Source organism: Rhinolophus hipposideros (assembly GCF_964194185.1).
Source record: "Rhinolophus hipposideros genome assembly, chromosome: 8".
In the NCBI taxonomy this organism is placed as follows: Eukaryota; Metazoa; Chordata; class Mammalia; order Chiroptera; family Rhinolophidae; genus Rhinolophus; species Rhinolophus hipposideros.
The window spans coordinates 8,108,093-8,130,548 of NC_138054.1; the positions used below are offsets into that span (position 1 = coordinate 8,108,093).

The window sequence follows — 22,456 nt, forward strand, 5'->3', positions numbered from 1 at the left end:
AGGCCTTGTTGAACAAGTCTTACTTTCAAGGGTGAAGGTTGTTGAGTCTCTTGTGGCAGAGACAAGAAGTACATAAGAAAAAAAGAATAGGTTATATAGATGAGTTTACAAAATGTGAGGAAAGGAAAATAGTGCATTCCATAAGGAATATGCAAAGACTTTTCTAATTTTTAGCTGTGAAATTTAGCAAATTGAGCATAATTAAACACTGTCCTTCTGAATAAGAATTACATATGAGGCAGAAAGGGGCCCTGACATTTCTTTTTTCCATGGATGTTGAATACAAATACTGCCATCTGAACAGAGGACTGTCTTGGAAACAACGTTTCGCCTACATCTCTCCTTGGTAACTTCAATCACATCATGATGTTTGGAGGTGAATTGAGCAACTGAGCTGTCCGCAAGCCCGTACTGAACTTTCAGTTAAGAAGTCATCTCCTCTAGAAAACTACCCTGAATCAGATTCATTCCTCTGACTCTTGAATGTCTACTGTGTGCCAAGCACCATGGGACAGGGAGGCTGGTGGTCAGGGTTAAATGAGGCATCTTGCAGGCTCACACTGAGATGCTTGAACTCTTGGCTCCAGCCCTCATGCAGCTAGAGGTTTAGAGCTCTCACTACCCTTCTCTCCTATGGTTGAGTTGCTTGTCTGAATCTCCTGCTAATCTGTGAAGTCCTTGGGCAGGAATGGCTTTTATCTTTGTGTCCCCAACCCTGGCACCTTCTACCAGGGAAAAGAAGCAGCTCACCTTACAGATATTTCTTATTTGTTCAAGCATTTTATTTTATATGCATATCAATATACCAAATTTGGCTCATTGCACAATATTTTTTTTTGATTCGTTACCCTATTTTTCATTTCTTTTTAAATTAATATTTTTATGCATGAATGTATTTAAATCTTCCCACTCATCTTTATACCATGCAATGATGTTAAATGCAAATATAAACATTCAGTTTGTATGCAGAATCACTGAAATTATACGATTTGTATGTTGTAGCTCATATATACATAAGTATTTTATTCTTATCAAAACATTGGAAATACTGAATAAAATTAACCAAACTGTGTTTATTTTACCCCTTCCTATGTGCTTTTTCTACCAACCCTTTCTTTCTTCAGCTTACTGATAGATAAGGAAGAACCAACAGGAACTGTGTGTTACGCTGTCTTTTCCTTTTCTTCTATGTTGTCGTTTTCAGCATAAGTAGTTAGCTAATCCGGGGAATAAGATGAGTGAGAAAGGATATGATTGGGTTTCTTGGTCGTTGGTGTTTATTCGAATACCATTACCTTCTTTGTATAGTCAAAACGTGGTCTGGTTCTAATGGACATCTTGGCCTCTCCCCAGTCCCTTCATACTTCTTCCCCTAACTTACCTTCCTCCTCCTCAGTTTACTCAGTCGTGGACATGAGTCACTCGCTTTGTATTTACATTGAGTATCACTGGACTCCCACACATTGTGGGTTCACAGGATTCTGTGCTCATGGGGCATCGTGAATGCTATGTGTGAATAGGGCAGCAAGGAAGAGTAGACACGCTATTACATATATCGTCTCTGCTCACGTGCATGCTCCACTGTCCCATGCTCACTCACAAAACACAGCTTAAAAGATACAATTATTAAGAATTTCAGGATGCCAACAGCCAAGCAATAAATCAAGTGTGGGGACCTTCTGAATGTACAGCCTTATGCTACTTCACAGGTCATGTGCTCATGAAACAAGCCCTGGTGACCCTGTACTGAAGGGTCACAACCAATCACACCTCATTTCAAGCAACAATTGGACTGAAAATAGCTAAAAGAAAAAGCCTCAGAGCTTCAAGACTAGAACAATAAGGAATACTACTATTCCAAGTTCAAATGCATTGAACACATTACAATGCGACTTTAAAAGCCATCAGACATGACTCTGACATTCTATTAAATTCAACAGACATTTATTGTGCTCAGGACTATCCCAAAACCAACCAGGACCAGGGCGGGGGCGGGCGGGCAGTGTTCTTGAATGAATAGGCACTGTCCCTGAACTAAAGAAACTAGTCCAGCTTGGGAGACCGGTAGCTACAAAACCATATTGCCAGACAGATGGTGGCCACCGCTATGATGATAAAAATAAGCACTATGGCAGCACAAGGGAGGGAGTGTTCGATTCTAACTGGGGAGACAGGTTTATGAACTATAGGTGACATTTGAACGGGTCCTTAAAGGTGAGTAAAATATTGATAAAGGATGGAGAAAGGACATTTGTCGTAGCTTAGATTCCTCTAAGAAGTAGAGCCTGAGGTAAGGGTTTATACACGGGTAGTTTATTTTGGATACTGATCCCAGGAAACAAAGATGAAGGGATTGGGAAGAGGGAAAGCCAATCCAGAGGTTTATCACTGAGCTGATAAGTACTCTGGGCAAATGGAGTTCATTCCCACTGGAACCTACTGAGGAACAATGTAGAATACACTTCTGCCCCCATACCATGGGGGTGTGATTTATCCACTGGCTTCCAATTCCCATTGGTCCAGGGCTGCCCCAGGACTATTAATGAATTCCTTAGCATTTCCAGGTTTGCACATGCCCAGGAACGGCTGAGCAGGCTTCCCCAGTTATCCCACATTGCACTGGAAGAGAAGCCCAGAGGCAGACAAGTGTACGTGGGGCAGCTGAAGTAAGGTGTGGTCCGGCTACACCAGTACACTGCTGGTTGCCACAGCGACGCCCAGAACAAAAGGGTGTGGTATGAGAGAAGCATCAGAGATGTTCTACTCAGCTAGCCCAGTGCTTCTCAAACGTGAGCATGCGTCAGACTCCCCGGAGGGCTTGTTAACACAGATGGATGGGCCCCACCCCAGGGTTTCTGGTTCAATAGATGTAGAAGAGTAAGAGCTGAGAATTAACGTTTCTAACATGTTCTTTGTATGGGCATTAAGGCTTTTAAAGATAGCTGTCCACTCTGTACAGGGACACAAGACTGATCAAGTGGGAGCAAAGAGAAGTTTCCTAAGATGAAACAAATATGTGCATATCTCCAGGAAGAGCATAAATTGATTTCATCATAACAAGAATAGAATTGGCATACTTTTGTGTGTACCCAACACCATGGACAATCTACCAAGAAAGTCTCATTGATAATCTAATGAGAATTTCAACAGCCAAAAGTGAAGAAGAGGTTGATGTTGGTTATTCTGTTGGTACCTTATCCCCACCTCGATCTAAATCTATTCTCTGCCCTTCTCCATGCCAGGAAGTCTTATCTCTCTTGACTGGGTCATCCATATTGGCCATTCGGAGACACCATTAGGAAACCAAAAAGTGGGAGAAGAGAGAGTTGGAGCCCTATTCTCCCCACTCACTGCATGCTCCTCAGGGGCTGCTGGACGCTGTGTTCCCAAAGGGCTCCCCTCCTGCTGTAGCCTCCACTGGTTCATTTCTCACCAGGCGCTGACAACCCTGTCCCCACCCCTCACTGCCCCACGGGGCCCAAGGTGGTCATGACGCTGCCACACTGTTCCTGGTCCTGGGTGCCTCATCATCCTGGGTTGGTTCCCTTAACTTTACCCAAATGCCTCATTAATATTGTTTTCAGTTCAGCCATCTTCTTTGTATAATGATCCTGGCTAATAACAGTGTCTCAGAAAAAAATAAAAATAGCACCAGGTAAAGCTACATAAGTCAATCAGTGTTTCTGAGCCTTTTCACATGATGAATATCGCTGATAACACTCAAGGTGATGTTGAAATGTTAAGACTTAAATACAGGATAAAATGAAATATAAAATGAAACAGTAGATGAGCAACACGGAAAATAAGCCAAGGCCTTGAAATGATTGCAGCAATTAAAGATGTAACAAAAAAGCAAGGAGAACTTGATGGAGACAGATTTTTTTCCCCAAACCTTCAGGAATTTGCTTTCGGCAAGGGAGAGGCCCCAAAAGTGCTAACTTGTGCTATATAAAACTTTTCTCCATCTACACGCGCTCTGGGAACATGGAATACTGGCAGGAGAAAAGAAAGTATGATTTAGGCTGTGGACATGAAAGCCTTCAGAAGCATCTTGGGAAACAGGAGATAAGATCAGACCAAAAATTAAACAGTCAGAGAACACACTGATAACGCAACGTGTTGCAATCAATTTAAAGTTCACGTCTTGCTTCATTTATGCATCCATAATAAAAATCACTCAAAAGCCGGTGGCTCTTCAGGCAACTTTAACTCTGTCCATGGCATTCCCCCCACGCCGCCCCCAGCCCCAGGCTCTGCCTAGAGTTCTTGGTTCAACATTTCAGAGAACACAGGATGTTTCTGCTTCTGTTTTGGAGACTAAGTACAAACTGGAGTGACAAGGAGGAGTCGCCACGTTCTCAGCCAGGACGGCCAGTGACTTCAGATCTCAAAGGGACTTTCTGAGTTGAGGCGCTGAAGTGAGACAGTGGGTGTTGTACAGTGAGGGAGGATTTTGTTTTAACATTACAGCTCTTCTCAAAGGCCCTCTGTTCTTTTTTTATTCTGTTGACACTGTGCCCTGTTGTTTTCCAGATTTCTAAGGTTAAATCCGGCACCCTTATTAAGACTGAGTTCTTCAGAATTTCTAGAGCTTCTCTGCTAATCCAATATGTGTGGTGCTTTTCTTTCAGCTGGGCACGAATGTAGGGTGAATCGATGCTTTTGTTTGCTACAGCAGAATTTTTCCCCACGTGATAATCTAAGAGGTGGTCCGTGTCCTTAACCTTCCTATCAATGAATCGCTCCAGTTTCTGGGTTACAGTATTTTACCTCAGGCGAGAGGATGTCACTATCATCACGAAAACAGTTAATATTTATTGAACACTTACTATGTGCTGGATGATGCATATTTAAGTACTTAGTCTTATAGTAATCCTGTGAGATGTCCTCATCTTTATAGATGAAGACATTGAGCTCAAGAGACACTAAGAGACTTGTCAAAGAGCATGGTGCTAGTAGATGCCAGAGCTGGGATGTGAATCCAGCTCAGCTAGCATTCTTTGTCTAACCCAGTTGTTCTCAGCCAGGGGTGACGTTACCCCTCCACCCCCCGCAGGGGACATGTGGCAATATCTGGAGACACTGTTGGTTGTCACAACCAAGACTGCAAGTGGCATCTAGTAAGTAGAGCCCAGGAATCCTCTAAACACCTTGCAATGCGCAGGACAGGCTACCGCGAGGATTATCCAGCCCAAAATGTCAACAGTGCCAACATCGAGAGATTTCGGTCTAACCAGTGTGCTATATGATATTCTAATCTTTCCGTTTGTCTTCATGTCTTTGTATTTGGTACGATGTCTTTGTTGGAGTAGATTCTAATGTTGTCTCCTTCAGATCTACCCTTGATATGTTAGGGGGAAAAAGCTCTGTTCTTCCCCTCAGTTCCCTTCATCTTTTCTCTTCCCTGAGTGGAACAAAGGGCTGGTTAACTGCTTAGCAGAGCATTCATTCTGTGAGGACAGTGTGTCAAACTCGGATGTTCTGTGAGGGTTTATCTGGTTCCAGGGTTCACTTGGTAAGATACACGCAGGTGGCTTTGCAGATAATTTCCTGTTTTTTAATTATTATAGGAAGCTGAAAGGAGAAAAGAATTCTCTTACAATTTCCCTGCCTTTTCCTATACTTTGAAATATCATACCAATTCTATAGTAGCTTGAAGAAAAGTGCAGGGCAGAGCTGAAAAGCCATGCTTTCAGCTTTTATTAAAAAGTCTTTGATGCCTAGAGCCTCATTTATTTGGGGCAATGCAATGTTTAGCTCATATGGATTGGCCTTTGGGTACAAGCCAGTGAAAAACAGTACCCAGATAGCAAGATGTGGCTTTTCCTTTTCCCCAGATCCAGTCTTGTTTTCTTTGAGGTTAATACATCCTAGAAGACGAAAAAGGTTTTCTTCTCATGCTATCGATGAACTGAAAGGGTGCTGGTAAATTAAATAATTGTTTGAAAAGACACCACCACCACTACCAGCCCCCCCCAAAAAAAACACACAAATATTAGACTGAGAGACAAGTTTTGAAAGTTTTAGAAAGGTAGACTGGAGACAGGTTTGGAAAATAAAAGTCAAAAATGGAGCTGTTAATGTAATGCAAACTTGCGGGACAGAGAACTATGGGAATAGATTATAACTTCCAATGTGGCGTGAGGCTGGACATGAAAATCGGATGATGACTTTTAAGCACTTGATGAATAGAAACATCTTAAAACATGTCTGTGCCCTGCTGCTAAGTACAAACACCCTGGCTGAGAGAAGCCATGGGAGAACGACACGGGTGAACAGGCCCAAACTTACAGGACAACAGTTCTTCAGTGAACATTTTACCTGAGCACTCCTCAGCCCCCAAACACCAACGCCCCAAAGCCCTATGCACTTCTTGCTTGTTGAGTTCAACTTTCCAGCAACAGAATGAGAGAGGAGGCAGTATTTGTCGAGCAAACACTCTGAACCTAAATATGCAACATAGTGCAGACTTTCATGGTCTCCAGCTTCACTGTGCAAATCAATCATCCAGGGCTCTTGTGAAAAGACTGGTTTGGATGGATCTGGGTGGGGCCTGAGAATCTGCATTTCTGACAGGCTTCCAGGCAATGCTGGCTCAGCTGGTCCCCGACATGACGTTGAGTATCAAAGATCAAATGAGGAAGTGAAAAGGACTCTGGATTTCTGTGAAGCCAGGTAAGTCTTCTGAAACCCAGAATCTCCTCACATCTCACCCTTACTCTTTGCTGTCAGAATGTAGTTCAACCTCCCAGTTTGGCAAGTGAAGACTCTGGGAGCCTGGCGCCAGCTCACCTGTGCAGCTCCCACCCCTTTCAGCTTCTCCCAGAACTGCGCAGAGGGCTTGGAACACCTCGCCTTTTTCACTGCTTCACCCTCCACCTGCATCGTCCTCCTCCCTCCCCACCTGCTGAATTGCACCTTTGACCCCCTTCCCTGGACAAGTGGCTGCTTCCCATGGCTGTCTTTAATATAGTACACAGGACATCGTCTGTGACATTTTGCTTAAGTTTATAAGTTCTCTACTAAACTGAGTCCTCAGGAGCGGAAACTATAGCTTCATTCTTTAGTAAACCCCACTCCTTCACACGGTACCTGCCACCTGGTTTATGTCCCAAGAATATTAAACAAGTGAAATAATTAAGTATCACATCCATTCCCATCATTCTCCTCTTTTCTTCTTCTTCAAAGTTCTCTATGGTCTTAACTATTTGGAGTTATGTATTTTAAGTGGTTTTAAGATAATCTTAAGAGCTAATTTTATAGAACACTGACTATAAGTTAGACATTGTTCTAAGCACTTTAGTCTTACTAAGGCATTCAATCTTCATAACAATTTCCACACCCTTATGAGGTTATTATTGTCATTATTATTCCCATTTTAAATATGAGGAAACTGAAGCACAGAGAAGTTAAGTAACTTGACCAAAGTCACACAGTTCAGAAGAGCTTGCACCAGGATTTAATTCCAGACAGTGTGGTGTTAAGAAGAAGAATATGTCTTTAGAGGCTCCAACAATAAGACACATGAACCACAGCTCTGTTCTGGTCTCCCTGCCAGTTTTCAGCCTCATACAACTTACGAAACAAACACCCCTCCATCATGTTTTGTGTTTAGAATGGACTCACACTGGAGGTGGAATACACCCTGGTGTCTCCTTCATGTGGTGCTTACAGCCCTCCTGACGGGCCATTCATAATGTCAAGTGTGACAATCATTCAACAGAAGGAGGGGAGCAAGGATGTGTTCACACCAAGTCGAGGGGTGTGGGGGTGCTGAGGTCCATCTTCATGGACAAGTTCCCCTCAGGCTATTAATGGTCACACACAGCTTCCAGTCAACACTTACAATGCCACTTAGCCCTGAATTCGCCTATAGACTCCACAAGGTGGGTCTATTGACCACCTTCGGGTCTTGGTCTAAGTGAGGCTCCCATGTTAATAAGAGCCAACCCTTCATTAGATGCCATTAACCCACTAGGGCCCTCTGAGAACTCTGAGCAGATTAGAGGACTGGGGGAAGGGCGCTGACTTCTCAAGCATGGTATCAGTCCACTCTTTCAGTGACGCTCAAAGCTAGGATGTGGGCCAGGTATAGTAGCCCTCCGCCCTCCCACCCACACACGTGCATGTGCGTGGGCGCACACAAACAAGCACACGCACATGCACTCACAAAGTACAAGAGGGCATCTCCAACAATCATGCTTGTGTCAGGTTTCTATGTGGAGAAATTAGAAAATAAACCTCTGGGTGGCTGTGATTCCCTTCTTCCTTTCCACTCATGATGGTGACCTGCGGCCATGTCTCCCCTGTATTATATTACTTGCCCTTCCACGTCACAGTTGGCCATGGGCTACTCCCGCACATCTATCTTCCTCTGGAACTTTTTGGAGGGGAATACTGTCCCAGCCACAGAGCATATTCCTTATTTCCTAACCAAATACCTTTTAGCCCTCCAATGACAGGGCTAATGACAGGGTCATGACCACCCCTGTCAACTATTAAGGAGACAAGATTAGAAAGTATAAGGACAAACATTTCCCAAGACACATGGAGCTGCTTCTACATCATGGATGTGGGGGTAGATGTAGGGCAAAGAGGAGAAGGGCAAAGCCAAAAATGTTATAATAAGGGGCTCATTCCTTGACAAGGAGATTTAGAACATGTTTACAATTAAATGTATACATTTGGGTTCTATGGCATTAGTTTCATGTGATACGAGGTGTGATCAAAAACTACGGTGAATGCTGCTGCCGAGTTCCATCCAATGGAAAGGTGATGTTAACTGTCCTTTTTGACCTTGATGGAATTGTGCAAGCTGAGTTTGTACCCAGGAACACTACAGTGAACTCTGAATATTATAAGGGCTTATTAGAGCACTTAAGAAAGATATGCATAGAAAATGGCCTGAGAAATGGGCAAATGATTTCATCCTCCATCATGACAATGCTCCGTGTCACACATCACTTCTGGTATATGAAAATTTCTGTCAAATAAAAACATTACGCTGTGTCCTCATCTATCTTATTCACCAGATCTGGCACCGTGCGACTTCTGGCTCTTCCCCAAAGTCAAAATGATTCAGGACATTGAGGCAGCCAGGACAGCATAACTAAAGACACTCACAAAAGAGGACTTCCAGGACTGCTTCAGAGAGTGGAAAATGATGGGATAAGTGTGTTCGAAGTGAGGGGGAGTATTTTGAGGGGGATTAATGGCAATGTGTCTTTTACTGTAATAAATTTTTTTATTTAAACATTCACTGTATTTTGTGATCACACCTCGTATATACCTGGAACCAGGATGGTAACGATTCATTCAACAATATTTACCAAACCCTTACAATGTGTCAGGTACTGTTTCAGGCACAGGCAATAATCCAAGAGCTAATTGTGGTGGCCCTATCTTGGTTCAGTGTAACGTTCGATTAAACACTAGATCAACATTCAAAAACATATTTAGTTCTTTACCATTGTTCCTCATAAAAACACCAAAGAGAGAGTGTCAATTCATTATACATACGCGCTGTTTAAATCTTCCTTTCCTCCTCCCCTATTCATCACTCACACACTGGAACTGCCTGAACTTTCTATCCTCCTGGCTCCAAGCTCCCAATTCCCTCACAGCCAGCTTAGCCCCTCCTTTTGTGCAAAAGCAAGAGGCTGAGATGATAGAGAGTTAAAGAAAAATAATAATAAATTACTACCCAAAGTTGTCTCTCAAGTCAGAAAGGGAGCCACTAGTATCCAGGGTCCAAAAACAGGGAGCGCCACCAATTATCATGTGTTTTTGGTTTTTTTAAAGGCAAAAGTAAATCTTCAGGAGGCCACTGACTTCATCCCACATCATGGCAGTGAGCTGCCTTTCTGGTGAAAACGAACTCCAGATGGTGTTTATCAAGGAAGATGGTGAGAAGGAGCAGCAGTGTTTATTGTAAAGATGTAAAAAATCCTTTGTCATTGTTTATTGACCATTTCTGACACATCAAATGACCAGTGTGTACTTTATCATTTTGTTGGATGGATAGTAGCGTAAAAAAAAAATCACTCATCGAGTGCTAAAGAACTGCCTTCTGCCTAAGGCATTCTACAAAGACAAAGTTGATATAAATTTTGCCAGACATTTTCATCCCTTACAAACCAGTGAGCTGGACAGTCTCCATTCACCACTTGACCCAGCGCTTGCAGGATATGGAAAGGCATGAGCTCAAATCTCCACCACCAAGAAATATATGTTTTATTTTTGCTTTTCAACTGCCTCGCCAACCTTGATAAGAAGAATGGCCAACACTTATTGAACGAGGACTCCTGCCAGGCATGATAGTTAGCCCTTTGGCATGGATTTCCTCAGTCAGTATTCACAGGTCCATAAAGTAATTTCTATCATCATCCCCCTTTTAAGGTGAGGAACTCAAAATTCAGCATAATTAAGTGGCTCACCTGAGGTCCTACTGCTATGACCAGAAGCCATGTTACCACCCAGGCTTTGGTGCCCTAGCCTCCTGGGAGCTCATTTTCCCAGGACAGAGAGAGGGGCAATCCTGCTTTCCATGTGAAGTTTGTTCACAGCTTACAGTAAGGCTGTACCCATGTTGTAAATTCCACCTTTTCCACCAAACAGCTGGTCACTGTAATAGGGAAAGACCATCACTAGCAATATACCAAAGATACAGACTGACTGAGTTGATCTGGAAGCTTCCTAGACAGTCACTATTGGAAAATAGGATTCAAGATCCATGTTCTGCTATTTCTAGGTTATTCTTGGGCACATCGAAGGTCTGACCCTCTCATGGAAAACTTCCATCCTTGTGCATTTTGCTGAACCTGAAATTGACTCAACCTCATTTAAAATGTTTACCCCCTGTCCAACTTTCTGAATAAGTTACATGTTAAACAAGTATAATTTTGCTTTTCTTGTTAAATAATTAAGTAAATGATGAACTATCTAACAGACGACATGTTATTTTAATACTACGGTAACAAAACCCATAAAGCATGGGTATTATAATCTTTCTAAATTATATTTTGTTTCCAATACTTAAATCTTTATATCTTTCAATTGTTTGGGACAGTGTTGCCTGTAGACAATTTAGTATGGAATAAACAGACAACTAATCTCATCCATTACAGTTTAACATTCACTTTGGAAATAAAAAAAAAAAAACCTTTTTAAAGCATTAGTATTAAAATAAGGTTGGGTGGGTACTTTCTCTTTTATTTATTGTAAAACAGAGTTATAACAATAGTTTAAAAAATTGAAGCATACAAAACTCATCTATAATCACATCAGTCTAGCAAGTAAATTCTTGTTATTTCCCTCCAGATGCACACATAATTTCACACACCTGCAATCCTAGTCTATTCATTTTAAACTCTGCTGAATAAAATATAACTTGTGTTTGTACAAACTGTTAATAAGGGTTTGTTTCTTCTCCATGCAGCAACCCTTAGGAGCTGGATATTTACGCACATGATACTCTTTCTTAATATTAATTGAATTGTAAAAATTTCCATACACTTTTGATTTTGTCAGAATGCTTTTCCATCCATTATCTCATCTAATTCTAACATAGTTTGCCAACTCCTGTCCTAGAACATAGGCTCTTGGAAGTAGGAAGCACCCTTAAAGAGCTCTGATTCAATTGCCTCTCCTCTCATGGGTAAAGAATCAAACACCTCCAGGACATAGCAGTTTGCTATGGCCTGGTCGATCCCAGATATTCTGACTCCCAGTTCAGTGCACGTTCAACCAAAAGGCACTGCTTAAAATAAAAGCAAATAAGAGGCCAATTAAAAAGATAACTGTAAAAACTTCTCAGCCCGAAGACTAGAACACGCAGTGCTGGCCGCTCAGCCTGTCTCTACTTAATGCAGACAGCTATTGGCACGTTTTCAGAGGACTTGAGAAATGATAACTGGTTAGGCAGAAATAATTCCAAGAAATAGCACAGTGACTTTTGCTCTGCTACTTCCTTGCACTACTACAATTTAACTCCTCTTCTGCCTGAGTTGTGAAATCTGTAAAATAAGGAAATAGACAGTTGCCATTTTAACTTTCATGATAGTTTCATTTTTTTTAATTGTTATTAGTTGTAGTAGTTTCACTTTTAACACCAACTTAACCAGGCCTAAAACAGAGTCCAGCTATCAGGCTGGGCAGATGCTTTTCCCAGGTGGATGCTAGCAAAGTGCTTTGTTGCATCACTCCTGCGACAAAGCAGCTTTGCTCTCTCCTGTCCTTCTGTTCATTTGTACTCCACCATTGTCCTTGCCTCTACTAATTGGTTCTCTGCTATTGTGATAGGAACAAAATGGCAGTAGCCAGGGGCAGCAGAGCAGTTGCCCCAGAAGCAGCAGTTGAAATCTGGAAGGCAAACCCACACCTTCCCTGCATCAAACATCCTGAAAGCTGAAGCGGAGACCATAGTGGTGTGTGTGTGTGTGTGTGTGTGTGTGTGTGTGTGTGTGTGTGTGTGTGCATGTGTGCACACACACAGGCGTATGTGCCTGTGTGTATGTAGAGTAAAGAGAGACAGGATTAAACTCTTCCAAATGAGCCAGGCAGAGCTGGGAATGATGGGATAGACAGCTACCTGAACCGTAAATTTCATCTTGCCATGTGGGAAGACAAAGGGAAATTCTGAACAGTTCCTCTTCTCTGAAGCGTTTCCTCCATCAACCTCCTTCTTGCTTCCTTCTGTGTCCCTGGCCTGGCTGCCCTGAGTCATCCAGTCCAGACAACAGGCTCTAGAGGCCAAGTGACACCCCCACTCCAGCCCCAGCCCAGCCTTTCCTTTGCGTCCCTCTGTGCTTTGCCCTCCTCCATGGCAGACCAGTCCACCTGCATGGTAGCCACTGGTCTGGGAGCCCCTGAGACCAGGCCCCATGCCTAGTTTATCCATCACTGTAAGCCAGCACCTAGCAGAATGCCTGACACACAGCAGCAGAAATTCTGTTAAATGTTACTGAGTGAACGAATGTGGTTCCAAAAAACAAAAAACCCTCAACAATATGAACCAATGCTTTTTAATGGAAATATCATGTCAGTCACATAGCACCTACTGTTCTGATAGGAAAGCTAGACTGAACCCAGAGTCCACTTTGATCTCCAGAGGTACAGAAACAGCAGGAGCTGTGGGACCCAAAAGAGCACGTGCCCTTCTGGGGGGATGGGGTGTGGGAGGTGCTGGGGAGTATTTGCATAACAGACGTGGTCAGCTGGCGAGAGCCCTTGGCTTCTTCACCGTGAGGCGTGAAGAATGTAGTGATGTCTACCCAGCACTTCTGCACAACTCGAGGTGAGACTTTCAGAAGCATCCAGAACTAGAAGTGGTACAATTAGAAAATCAAAGAGCTGTGCCACAATGCACCCTCTCTGTTCTTCGGGTTCTTCATCCCCCCAAAATGGGTACTATTACCATCTTTCTCTTATCTTACCCCTGACATGGAATGTTGCCTGACAAATTTTTCATGTTGCTTTATTCAGGATTTCTTAAATATATTACCACTTTCAACACTTACTGAGTATTTACTACGTGGCAGGCACTGTGCTGCATTCAATGGAGCAAACAAACAAACAAACAAACAAAACAGAATGGCTGCTCCTGAGACCCTTGTAATCAATTGGAAGAAGTAGAGAGTTGGGTTATTTACTTATATTTAACAAAGTTTTATTAAGCATCTATTAAACGCAAGGCATGAAAAGAGAGTAGGTTAAATGAATGAATTCGGCCTGTAATTCAGTGAAAAAGATAAACAAATATGCAAATAACTGTAGTGCATTGTAAATGGTACAGCATGGTTGTATAAATTGGTATTAGGCACAAAAACTTGCCTTTGAAGGAAGGTCAGGGAAGCTGCCATAATAAGTTTTTAACTGGACCTTGAAGAATGAAAAGAAGTCATGGAAGCAGAATAGGAGGTGGGAATTTGGGAGGCGGGAGCTTATGGACCAAGTTTACAGATTGGGTGAGGACCCAGTCATAACACACTATACGTATTTAGAGAACAGCAAGTAGGCGTAGGGTTAGAGTGAAGCCCACATAAAAGAAGGGGAGGGAGGGCCATGCTAAAATAAAATTGGTAACATACTCCACAAACAACCACAGGTTCCGGAGATAAGGACGCATCTACCATGCTTGGATTTGAGACAAATGACTGGTGACTGTGAGAAGGGGAATGAAAGGACGGGACTAATGGAAACCCAGTGAAGATCCCAGTGCCCATCTTTTGACTCCCATTCAAGTGCACTTCCTGTCACACACATCAAGCAGGACAGGCCCAGAAGGAGGCCACCAAGCCTCACCCATTGGAGGGTAGTGGAACCTCCTGACAGGGGGAGAAGCCAGTTTACATTGGGTAAAGGAAGATGGGAGGTCAGGCTGTGAAAGCAGCAAGGTGGTGAGTGATCTGTGTCCCAGAAGGTGACCTCCTCAAAGGCAGGGAATATGTCTTATTGACCCACGTGCCACAGGGTCTTGCAGAAAAAGGAGGTGAGCTCCCTGGGAAGGCTCATTCTGGAAGCCTTCAGAAAATTAGCAAACACAGGCTTGAGGAGGAACGCGTGCGGTGGGTGTGGGTGGAGGTATTGAACCTTGCATTTGTCCTTTATGTGGGGTAGCCCAGCTCCCCTTGCCACCATCCACATACTAACCCTTTGCAGTTTTCAAAGCAGTGTCCCACATTCTCCCACACATAGCTTTGAGGTCTTTTGAGCAGATGTTGATGGGGGAATTCCTGCTGAAATGACTAATCCCTAGAGAGTGTGCTAGAAAGAGAAGCCATGCTAGACTCAAAATAAGGCAAAGTGACATCACAGCAGCCCAAGACAGAAAGGGCCATTCATGGTTGACAGGTGTGTGACATTTGTGACTCAGAGGTTTATTAACAATGATTTAGCCTCAAAGCATTCCTAGTTGCCCATCAAATAAAATCTAAAAACAAATGAATTCCACAAGTCTTATCAGATACACACATATACACACAGACCGTAGTTAATAAGATGATCAGGATTTATATTTTACATTGATTCTCATTTCTGAATAGAAAAAGATTTCCATATCACTATTTTATATGCACTACTATTTTTGAAACTTTTATACAATAAAACACAGGTTGTCAGTGTTAAAATAATAAATGCAATGATGCAAATATTGTGTCACTAGGCATTCACCCAAAACCCAAGCACTGTTAAAGAACCTTGGTCAAAAGACTACAATGTAACCAAAAACCTGTAATACATTATACCAAATATAAGTTATTAATGTAATTTAAGTGTGTTAGCTAAATGCTTTCTAAAATGTTTTAAAAGCAAAGCAATCTAATGGCATAAACTTGAGTCATGCAAAAGCACATTGGTAAATATTATAAAATATAATCAAGAATAATTTGATCTCAGCTCTGGGCACACTAGTACTCAATTGACTTAATTGATAACTTGTCCTCTGGGGGTTTCTGGTTGTTTTATTCCACATCTAAAACACACACACACACACACACACACACACACACAACTGTGTGGTCAGGAACATTTGTCCAGATTTCTCATTTTCACTTTTGTCTTAATTCCTCACTGTTTCTACCAGCAATATTTTCTCCTCAAAAAATACACTGCCGTTTCATCACAAATACCCTCCTATAATGGAGAATTCAGTTTAATGAAGTGGACCTGGTCCAGATTTAGCCATAAAACTACAATCACAATCTTCCTGGGTCAAGTCACATGAATATTTTTATAATTTCTGATTCACATTGACCAATGAATTTTTACGAAAGTTGTACCAGTTTACACTCCCACGTAATATACGAGACTATCTCACTGCCTTCATACCAGCATTCAGTCTTATCTTTTAATTGTGTGCTAATTTCAAAATAGCATATATGCTAATTGTAAAGGGGCATATAATTATTATATTAATTCACATCTCCTCAATTCTGAGTGAGAACATATTTTTTAGCCATTCTGTCCCTCTTCTGTGATTTTTCTCTATAATTCCATTGTCAGTTTCTTTGGGGGGAGGAGAGGAGGACAGGACAGCATGGAAGTCATTAAATTTCTTAACAATGTATTTGAGCTCCATGACTATGAGTATTTACTGAACACCAATACGTGTTGGGCAATTCTACAGTCACTGGGAAATACACCAGAAAGTCCTCTCACTATGGAGCTTACATTCTAGTGGCATGGGTGGTATCCATTTGTATGGTAAGCTATCAAGGCATTGCTATCTGTTTCTCAATGGCCTTACTTACATTGTGGTTCCATGCAATGAGCCCCGAGCATAGGGCTGAGTTGGACCAAAGGGCATAACCCTAATTCATGTTGGTCCCATCCCCAAGACACACACAGTCACTCTCATTTTCCAACCGGCCCCCAGGCCAGACTGCCCTTTCCCAAATTCTGCAGGAATCAGTTAGTGACCTTCAACTACACTTCTCAAAGACTTCACAAAGATCCCACATTCTTTCCTCTGCTGAAGCCAACCATTGAGCAAGACCAGCCCTCAGCAGCCTAGGCCTCAGAATCAGAGCAGGAGAGAGCCTACACTTTAGTAATTTGGCAGAAAGCAAAAACTCAAATCAGAAATTGGTTTTACTCCAAGGCAGTGGGGGTGCAGAGCCTGACCTTAATAGTCCTTAAGGGTCTAGTCACATTCAAGCACCCCACAGAATTCCACACCTCCTTATTTAGACTGGGCATGCACTGGGCTCCCTGGCCAGGGGTCAGTCTGACTCAAGACCTAGGATTCCTCTTGTTCCAGAATCCCTGAGTTCACCTTGGACAAAATAGTGTGTGTGTGTGTGCGCGTGTGTGTGTTCTCTTTAACTCTGCTTCCTCCATCAATTACAAGATCCTGCCAAGCCTGTGTTAACTCCCTTTCTTCCCCGAACACGGCAGTCTGACCTCCCCAGTGCTTCTGTGACATCAGTCATCTGCATCCTGTATGTAGGACAAGGTACGTAGTCTCCTACCCCTGCTGCGTAAACCACCCTAACAGTCATCCCACCCTGCCCACCTCACCTGGATTTGGTTCTCCCATCATCTCCTCCCAGCTGCCTCCTGTCACTTGACCCCATGTACTGTACGGTGGGCCATCTTCTCTGACGCAGACCTCTCCACTCCCACCTCTTTCCTCAGCCTCCTTTCTCTTCCTGAAAAATCCACCCGCCTGCTCCTGTTGCCTTTTCACTCCCTATGATTCATTGGCAAAGGTGGATGTGGTTGGCCTTCTGTTTGAATCCCAGCGCTGCTTCTAAGCCAGTAAATGACCCTCTCCTCATGCCATCTGTATTAGTCTGCTGGGGTTGCCATAACAAAGTACCACCATCTGGTGGCATAAAAAAATGACATTTATTTTCTCACAGTTCTGGAGGCTGGAAGTCAGGGATCAAGGTGTCAGCAGGATTGGTTCCTTCTGAGGCCTCCCTCCCTCCTCCACTTGCAGATGACCGCCTTCTCCCTGTGTCCTCACCTCACATGATCTTCCCTCTGTCCCTAATCTTCTTTTCTTATAAGGACACCAGTCCTATTGGAATAGGGCCCACCCTCATCACCTTATTTTAACTTAATTGCCTCTTTAAAGACCTAATCTCCAAATGTAGTCACATTCTGAGGGCCTGGGAGTTAGGACTTCAACACATGAATTTGGGGGATACAATTCAGCCCATAGCATCATCCATGTATGTGGCACTTATTGAGGTGTTTTTATATTATAACCAGCATGGCCGCAACCCAGACCCCATCCAAGTCTAACACAGCACCAACTGGCCCCCTCCAATCACAGCCTCTTCTAGGGCCATCTTTCTAGAGAGGCCATCTTTGGTTTCTCAAAGCTCCAAACTCCTGATCTTTGTTTTCACTAGGACTTTCTGTCACTGAACTCTTTTGTGCATTTTGCAGCCCTTTAACCCCCTTCTGGCTATATTGCCTCCCTGCCCTCTCTGGAATCCACAGCCATCCTGCGTGCTGCCCTTTTCAGCACCCATATCCCCCATACAAGCACCAGTAAGGATGCGTCCAGCTATGCTATTGTTTATGGCCAGTGTCTATTCTGACCTACATTGATCTGTCAGTGCCCATGGCAAGCTTTCCTGCAAACATCTATCATCTCCTCCACCTACTATGTCTACCCCCAATTCTACCTGTATTTCAGAGAATTTACCCACACCTGCTCAGCCAGAGAGTGGAAATCGACCTCTGACCCCACCATCTGGCCACAGGTGATTAGACCAATGGCAGATACCTGCCTAAAGAATTCCTAATAGAGTGAGATCTGTGAGAAACTACTGGGTACCTAAGCTGTAAGATTAGAGTTAAAGCGCTCCAAGCACCATGGCAAACCAAATCTGCATCAAGCCCATGTAATGGGAGAGAAGCCTTATAAGGATTCAGTCTGCAAAGAAAGAGGAACGAAGCAGACATGCTCAGGAGATGAGAGCATGTGGGTCACAGCATGAGAAGCTGCGGACAATTTTCCAGCTCCCATGATGTCAGCCTCTACTTCCTTCAGTTGGGCTCCTGACACCATCTAACAAATCTCTCTTTACTCAAGCTGAGTAGGTTTTTGTTTCTTGCCACCAAGCCATCCTTAACTAAGACACCTTTCAATACAGCGGCTGGATCATCTCCACCGCCCACTTTTTCATTCTTTTCTTCTACAGGAATCTGTTTGCCCGTTTCTATTGATACTGTCACACTGAACACACAAGAGCCTTATTTTTCATTTGAACAAATGCTGCCTGGCCTCGTCCCAAAGAGAACAAGCGGCAACCCCATGACTTAATCACACAACAGGTGAGCCAGCCCGTGCCAGAATTTACACCAACTTGTCTCAGACCTGCTCGAGTTATTTGCCTGCTAGAGTTTCCTAACAACAATCCTTACTGCTCAGATTAATTTGTGGAATAGCCAGAAGTTCGCAGCACCTGTGGCCAAGTAGCAGCGGGAGGCATTTAGACGTATGTAGGAAGAGGGCTGCGGGTAAAACGTGTTCAAGTGAACATTCCTCATCTCAAATCACTCAGAATTTCAGCAATGAGATTAATGATTTTCATGGCAAATGATAAACCCAGAAGCCTATGGAAGACTGTAGCTTTTTCAAAACTCCTCTGGACAAGGATAGCCTCTAAAATACCAAGAGGTGCCATGGGCCCAATTTCTCCCTTAAGTTTGGATCAAAAGTAAACTTTCTCTTGCACATTTATTGATTTTGTGTCAAATATTGTCTCTTGAGGAAAATCTTTTCCCCCTTGATGGATTTCGGATTCAACTATTGTGCTGTTCCCAAAATCAGAAGACGTTCCTATAACTTTTCTGGAATATTTCTGTTGAAGGTTGCAGTTTGGGGTACAAACGAAGATTGTCTCAATGTATTTCATTCATTTTTTGCTCTCTCTCTCTCTCTCTCTCTCTCTCTCTCTCTCTCTCTCTCTCTCTTTTCTCCCTCTTTTCCATCCCTCATTCAGTGGCTTACTTTCAAATAAAACACTAGATGTCACATGGTTTGTGGACTGGAATGCATCCTTGTGGGAGCACTTCGAAATGAAAAGGACACAAGCTGGTAAGTGGGCCATTTTACCAACTGACAGGTACTTTCCCTCTTTGGACAACAAACACAGCTCTGAGGACCACAGGGTCATATTCATGGTGATGTTCGTGGCGTATACTTCCCTGCAGCCTGTTCTTTGAGGGACCACTCTTTGAAATAAAGACTGGCACTCCACATTAGGAAGGGTAAAAATGTGTTCTTTTTGATCACTGGCTTGTCTTGGTTCACAAAAGTTGTAGTGACTATATGTATAGGGCTAGCCCCTACAGCACATTTCCATTAATATGAATGAAAAATAAAGTGGTAATTTGGGGAACATGATTTGTATTACACCTATTTGACTTGGTTTTAATGTGATCACAACCAGGCACTTGCGTCATGCAAGGAACAGCAAAAACTGAGTATCAGTCACAGGCACACGTGCGTTAGGGGGCCCATTGCTCAGGCACCATCTCGCTCCTTTACTTACCATGGGTGGCCATGAGCTGGGCTATGATTATTTCCCTGATTTATAAATCAGGAAACAGGGATTTTATTTTCCATTTTAAATGCCATATGCACTTTCCTCTGTGATATTTAAGATTGCTTTTATCAGTTTTGATTAAACAGTTCATAGCTTTAAGTTTTCAATAACAAAATATATCTATGAAATACCTTTATTATTGAAAATCCTACAAGAAAAATATTTGAATTATGGTGAGTGTGAACATTTCTAGGTTTTTTTATTTGTTTTTGTTTTGTTTTTTTTCTTTTACTATCAAAGCAATTCTTTTTTTAATTTACGTTTTCATAACCTGAGGTTTCTTAGGAATGCAACTATGGACTTATTACAAAATAGAGTGTACCGTGAAATCTCAGTTAACCAGAAAGCCGTGTTCCAGTTAAGTAAGCATTACATGCGCTATATGCACAGATGACTGGGCTAGGGGTCAGGATGTCTGACAACCTACCAGAGCACCACTGCCTGATGGAAATACTCGGATAGAGACTCTGTCCCTTTGGTTCTAAAAGTGACCACTTGCCCTTCTCTTTGGTATAGCTCACTAGGAGGAAGGACCCTGCGCAAATGACTGGCCCTGATTTTCAAGCCATGTTTCTTCAGTGAGAAATGATTATTTTCACTGACATAGAAAGATATTCCCAATATACTGTTATCTAAAATATCAGTTTGGAAAACAGTAAAAACACAGTTTTGTAAAGGGTACACCCCAGGATGGGTTAGGGAAGGAGGCTGTTTGACAAAGGTAGACAGGGGAAAAAGTAGAAGGAGATGTTACAACAATCCACAGATGAAGGAAGCTTGGACTAGCACACTGAAGAGAGTAGTAAGTACACAAATTAATGGAATTTTCATTAGTTGGATTATAGGTCACTGAGATTTTAATGTAAGTTACATTAAAAAGCTTATTTGAGCTGAAGTGCCCTCTCATTCACTTGCTTGGAACGGGATTTTTAACCATTGCTATATCAGAGGGAGTGGCCAGTTTACTGTATCAGTCAGGAGAGGCTAGGTTATATACATAAAAAACAACTCCATCACCTCTGTTGATTAAATAGCAAGTTACTTCCCTCTCCCTCTACTACCAACCACAGGTCAGCTCAGCAGACACTCAGGACCCCAGGCTGGAGGCTCCATCTCAAAACATGCTTCTATAACCACCACACAGTGAGAAAGAAATTTGGTGAATTTTATCACTTCTGCTGACATTTAATTGGCAAATCAAGATCTGTCTGATCGTCCGCTGCCCTTGGACAAGGGGTCGCTGTTGGCGTAGAGACCGCAGCATTCATGATGAACGTAATTCAGATTGTACGTGACCACTGGGTACATATACTTGTCCCTATGGGATTTGTCCTTGGATGTTATCTAGGCAGAAGGAATGATGAAAAGCTAACTGCCTTCCGGAACAAGAGTTTGTTGTTTAAAAGGGAATTGAGACCCAATGAAGAAGTCACCTGGAAGTAAAGGCTGTGGCTGAATTACAGAATGTTCACATTTTTAAAATTGAGAGAAATAAAAACACATTATTAAAAAAAAAAAAGACCTGTTTGATCAATCAGTTTGGTTAGCATGAGTCATCCCCCTAGATAACATTTCATCAGAACCTAAGAATTTGATGACTAAGGAAATGCCCCCAGGAAGGCTCTGTCTGCAGTAAACAGGTGATATGTTCCTTTACATTCCATTCCACATGTGTACATAGATATACCTGGGGTGCCAAAAAAATGTGGGCACCGTTGCTCAAGCAGTAGTTCACCGTTATCAGAAGTGTCTGGACCCTGATGGTAACCACTTTGAGCACCTCCTATTGCAGAAGTCAAACGTGACTTGTATTCCTCTTTTGTTATTGGTATATATTGAGTATCATAATTTTAATAGTTTTTCCTTTCTTAAAATGTGTATACATGTTTTTGGCACCCTCTGTATGTGTGTTTATGTATGTATATACATATGTACATGTATATGCATGTATATATACATATGTGTGTGTATATATATGTATATGTATATACATATATATGTATATACATATACATATATATATGTAAAAACCATTGGAGATTGAGTTAAAATGTTTATGGACCCTGGATGGACCCTACAGGAGAGTTTTCTAAATAAACATTTCACAGAGGCAGTTGAGCAAAAAGAAACATGGGCTTTGAAATCAGAGTCTTACCTTTTGTTAGCCCTGTTACTGGCCAAGATAATTTAACCTCTCAAATTTAGTATCCTCATATGTAAAGTGGATACAATATCTACCATGTGCTTATTGTGTAACAAAGCACCTAAAAAGAGAATAGAACAGCAAATGATAGTTGCTGTTCATTTTATTGTTTGCTAAAAAAATGCTTTGTGACTATTTGCCTTGTCTTCTAAGAAAATGGCATATACAAACATTCTTATTAATTGAC

General features: G+C 42.4%; 1 protein-coding gene across 1 annotated transcript; it reads left to right on the forward strand.

Moving 5' to 3' along the window:
• Positions 1–21,332: 21,332 nt before the first annotated feature.
• LOC308500740 (NADH dehydrogenase [ubiquinone] 1 beta subcomplex subunit 1-like) lies at positions 21,333–21,509 on the forward strand (the record flags this gene model as incomplete). Its single annotated transcript, XM_081056028.1, has 1 exon — positions 21,333–21,509. One exon carries the CDS (start codon positions 21,333–21,335, stop codon positions 21,507–21,509), a length of 177 nt encoding a protein of 58 aa, XP_080912154.1.
• Between the last annotated feature and the right edge of the window lie 947 nt (positions 21,510–22,456).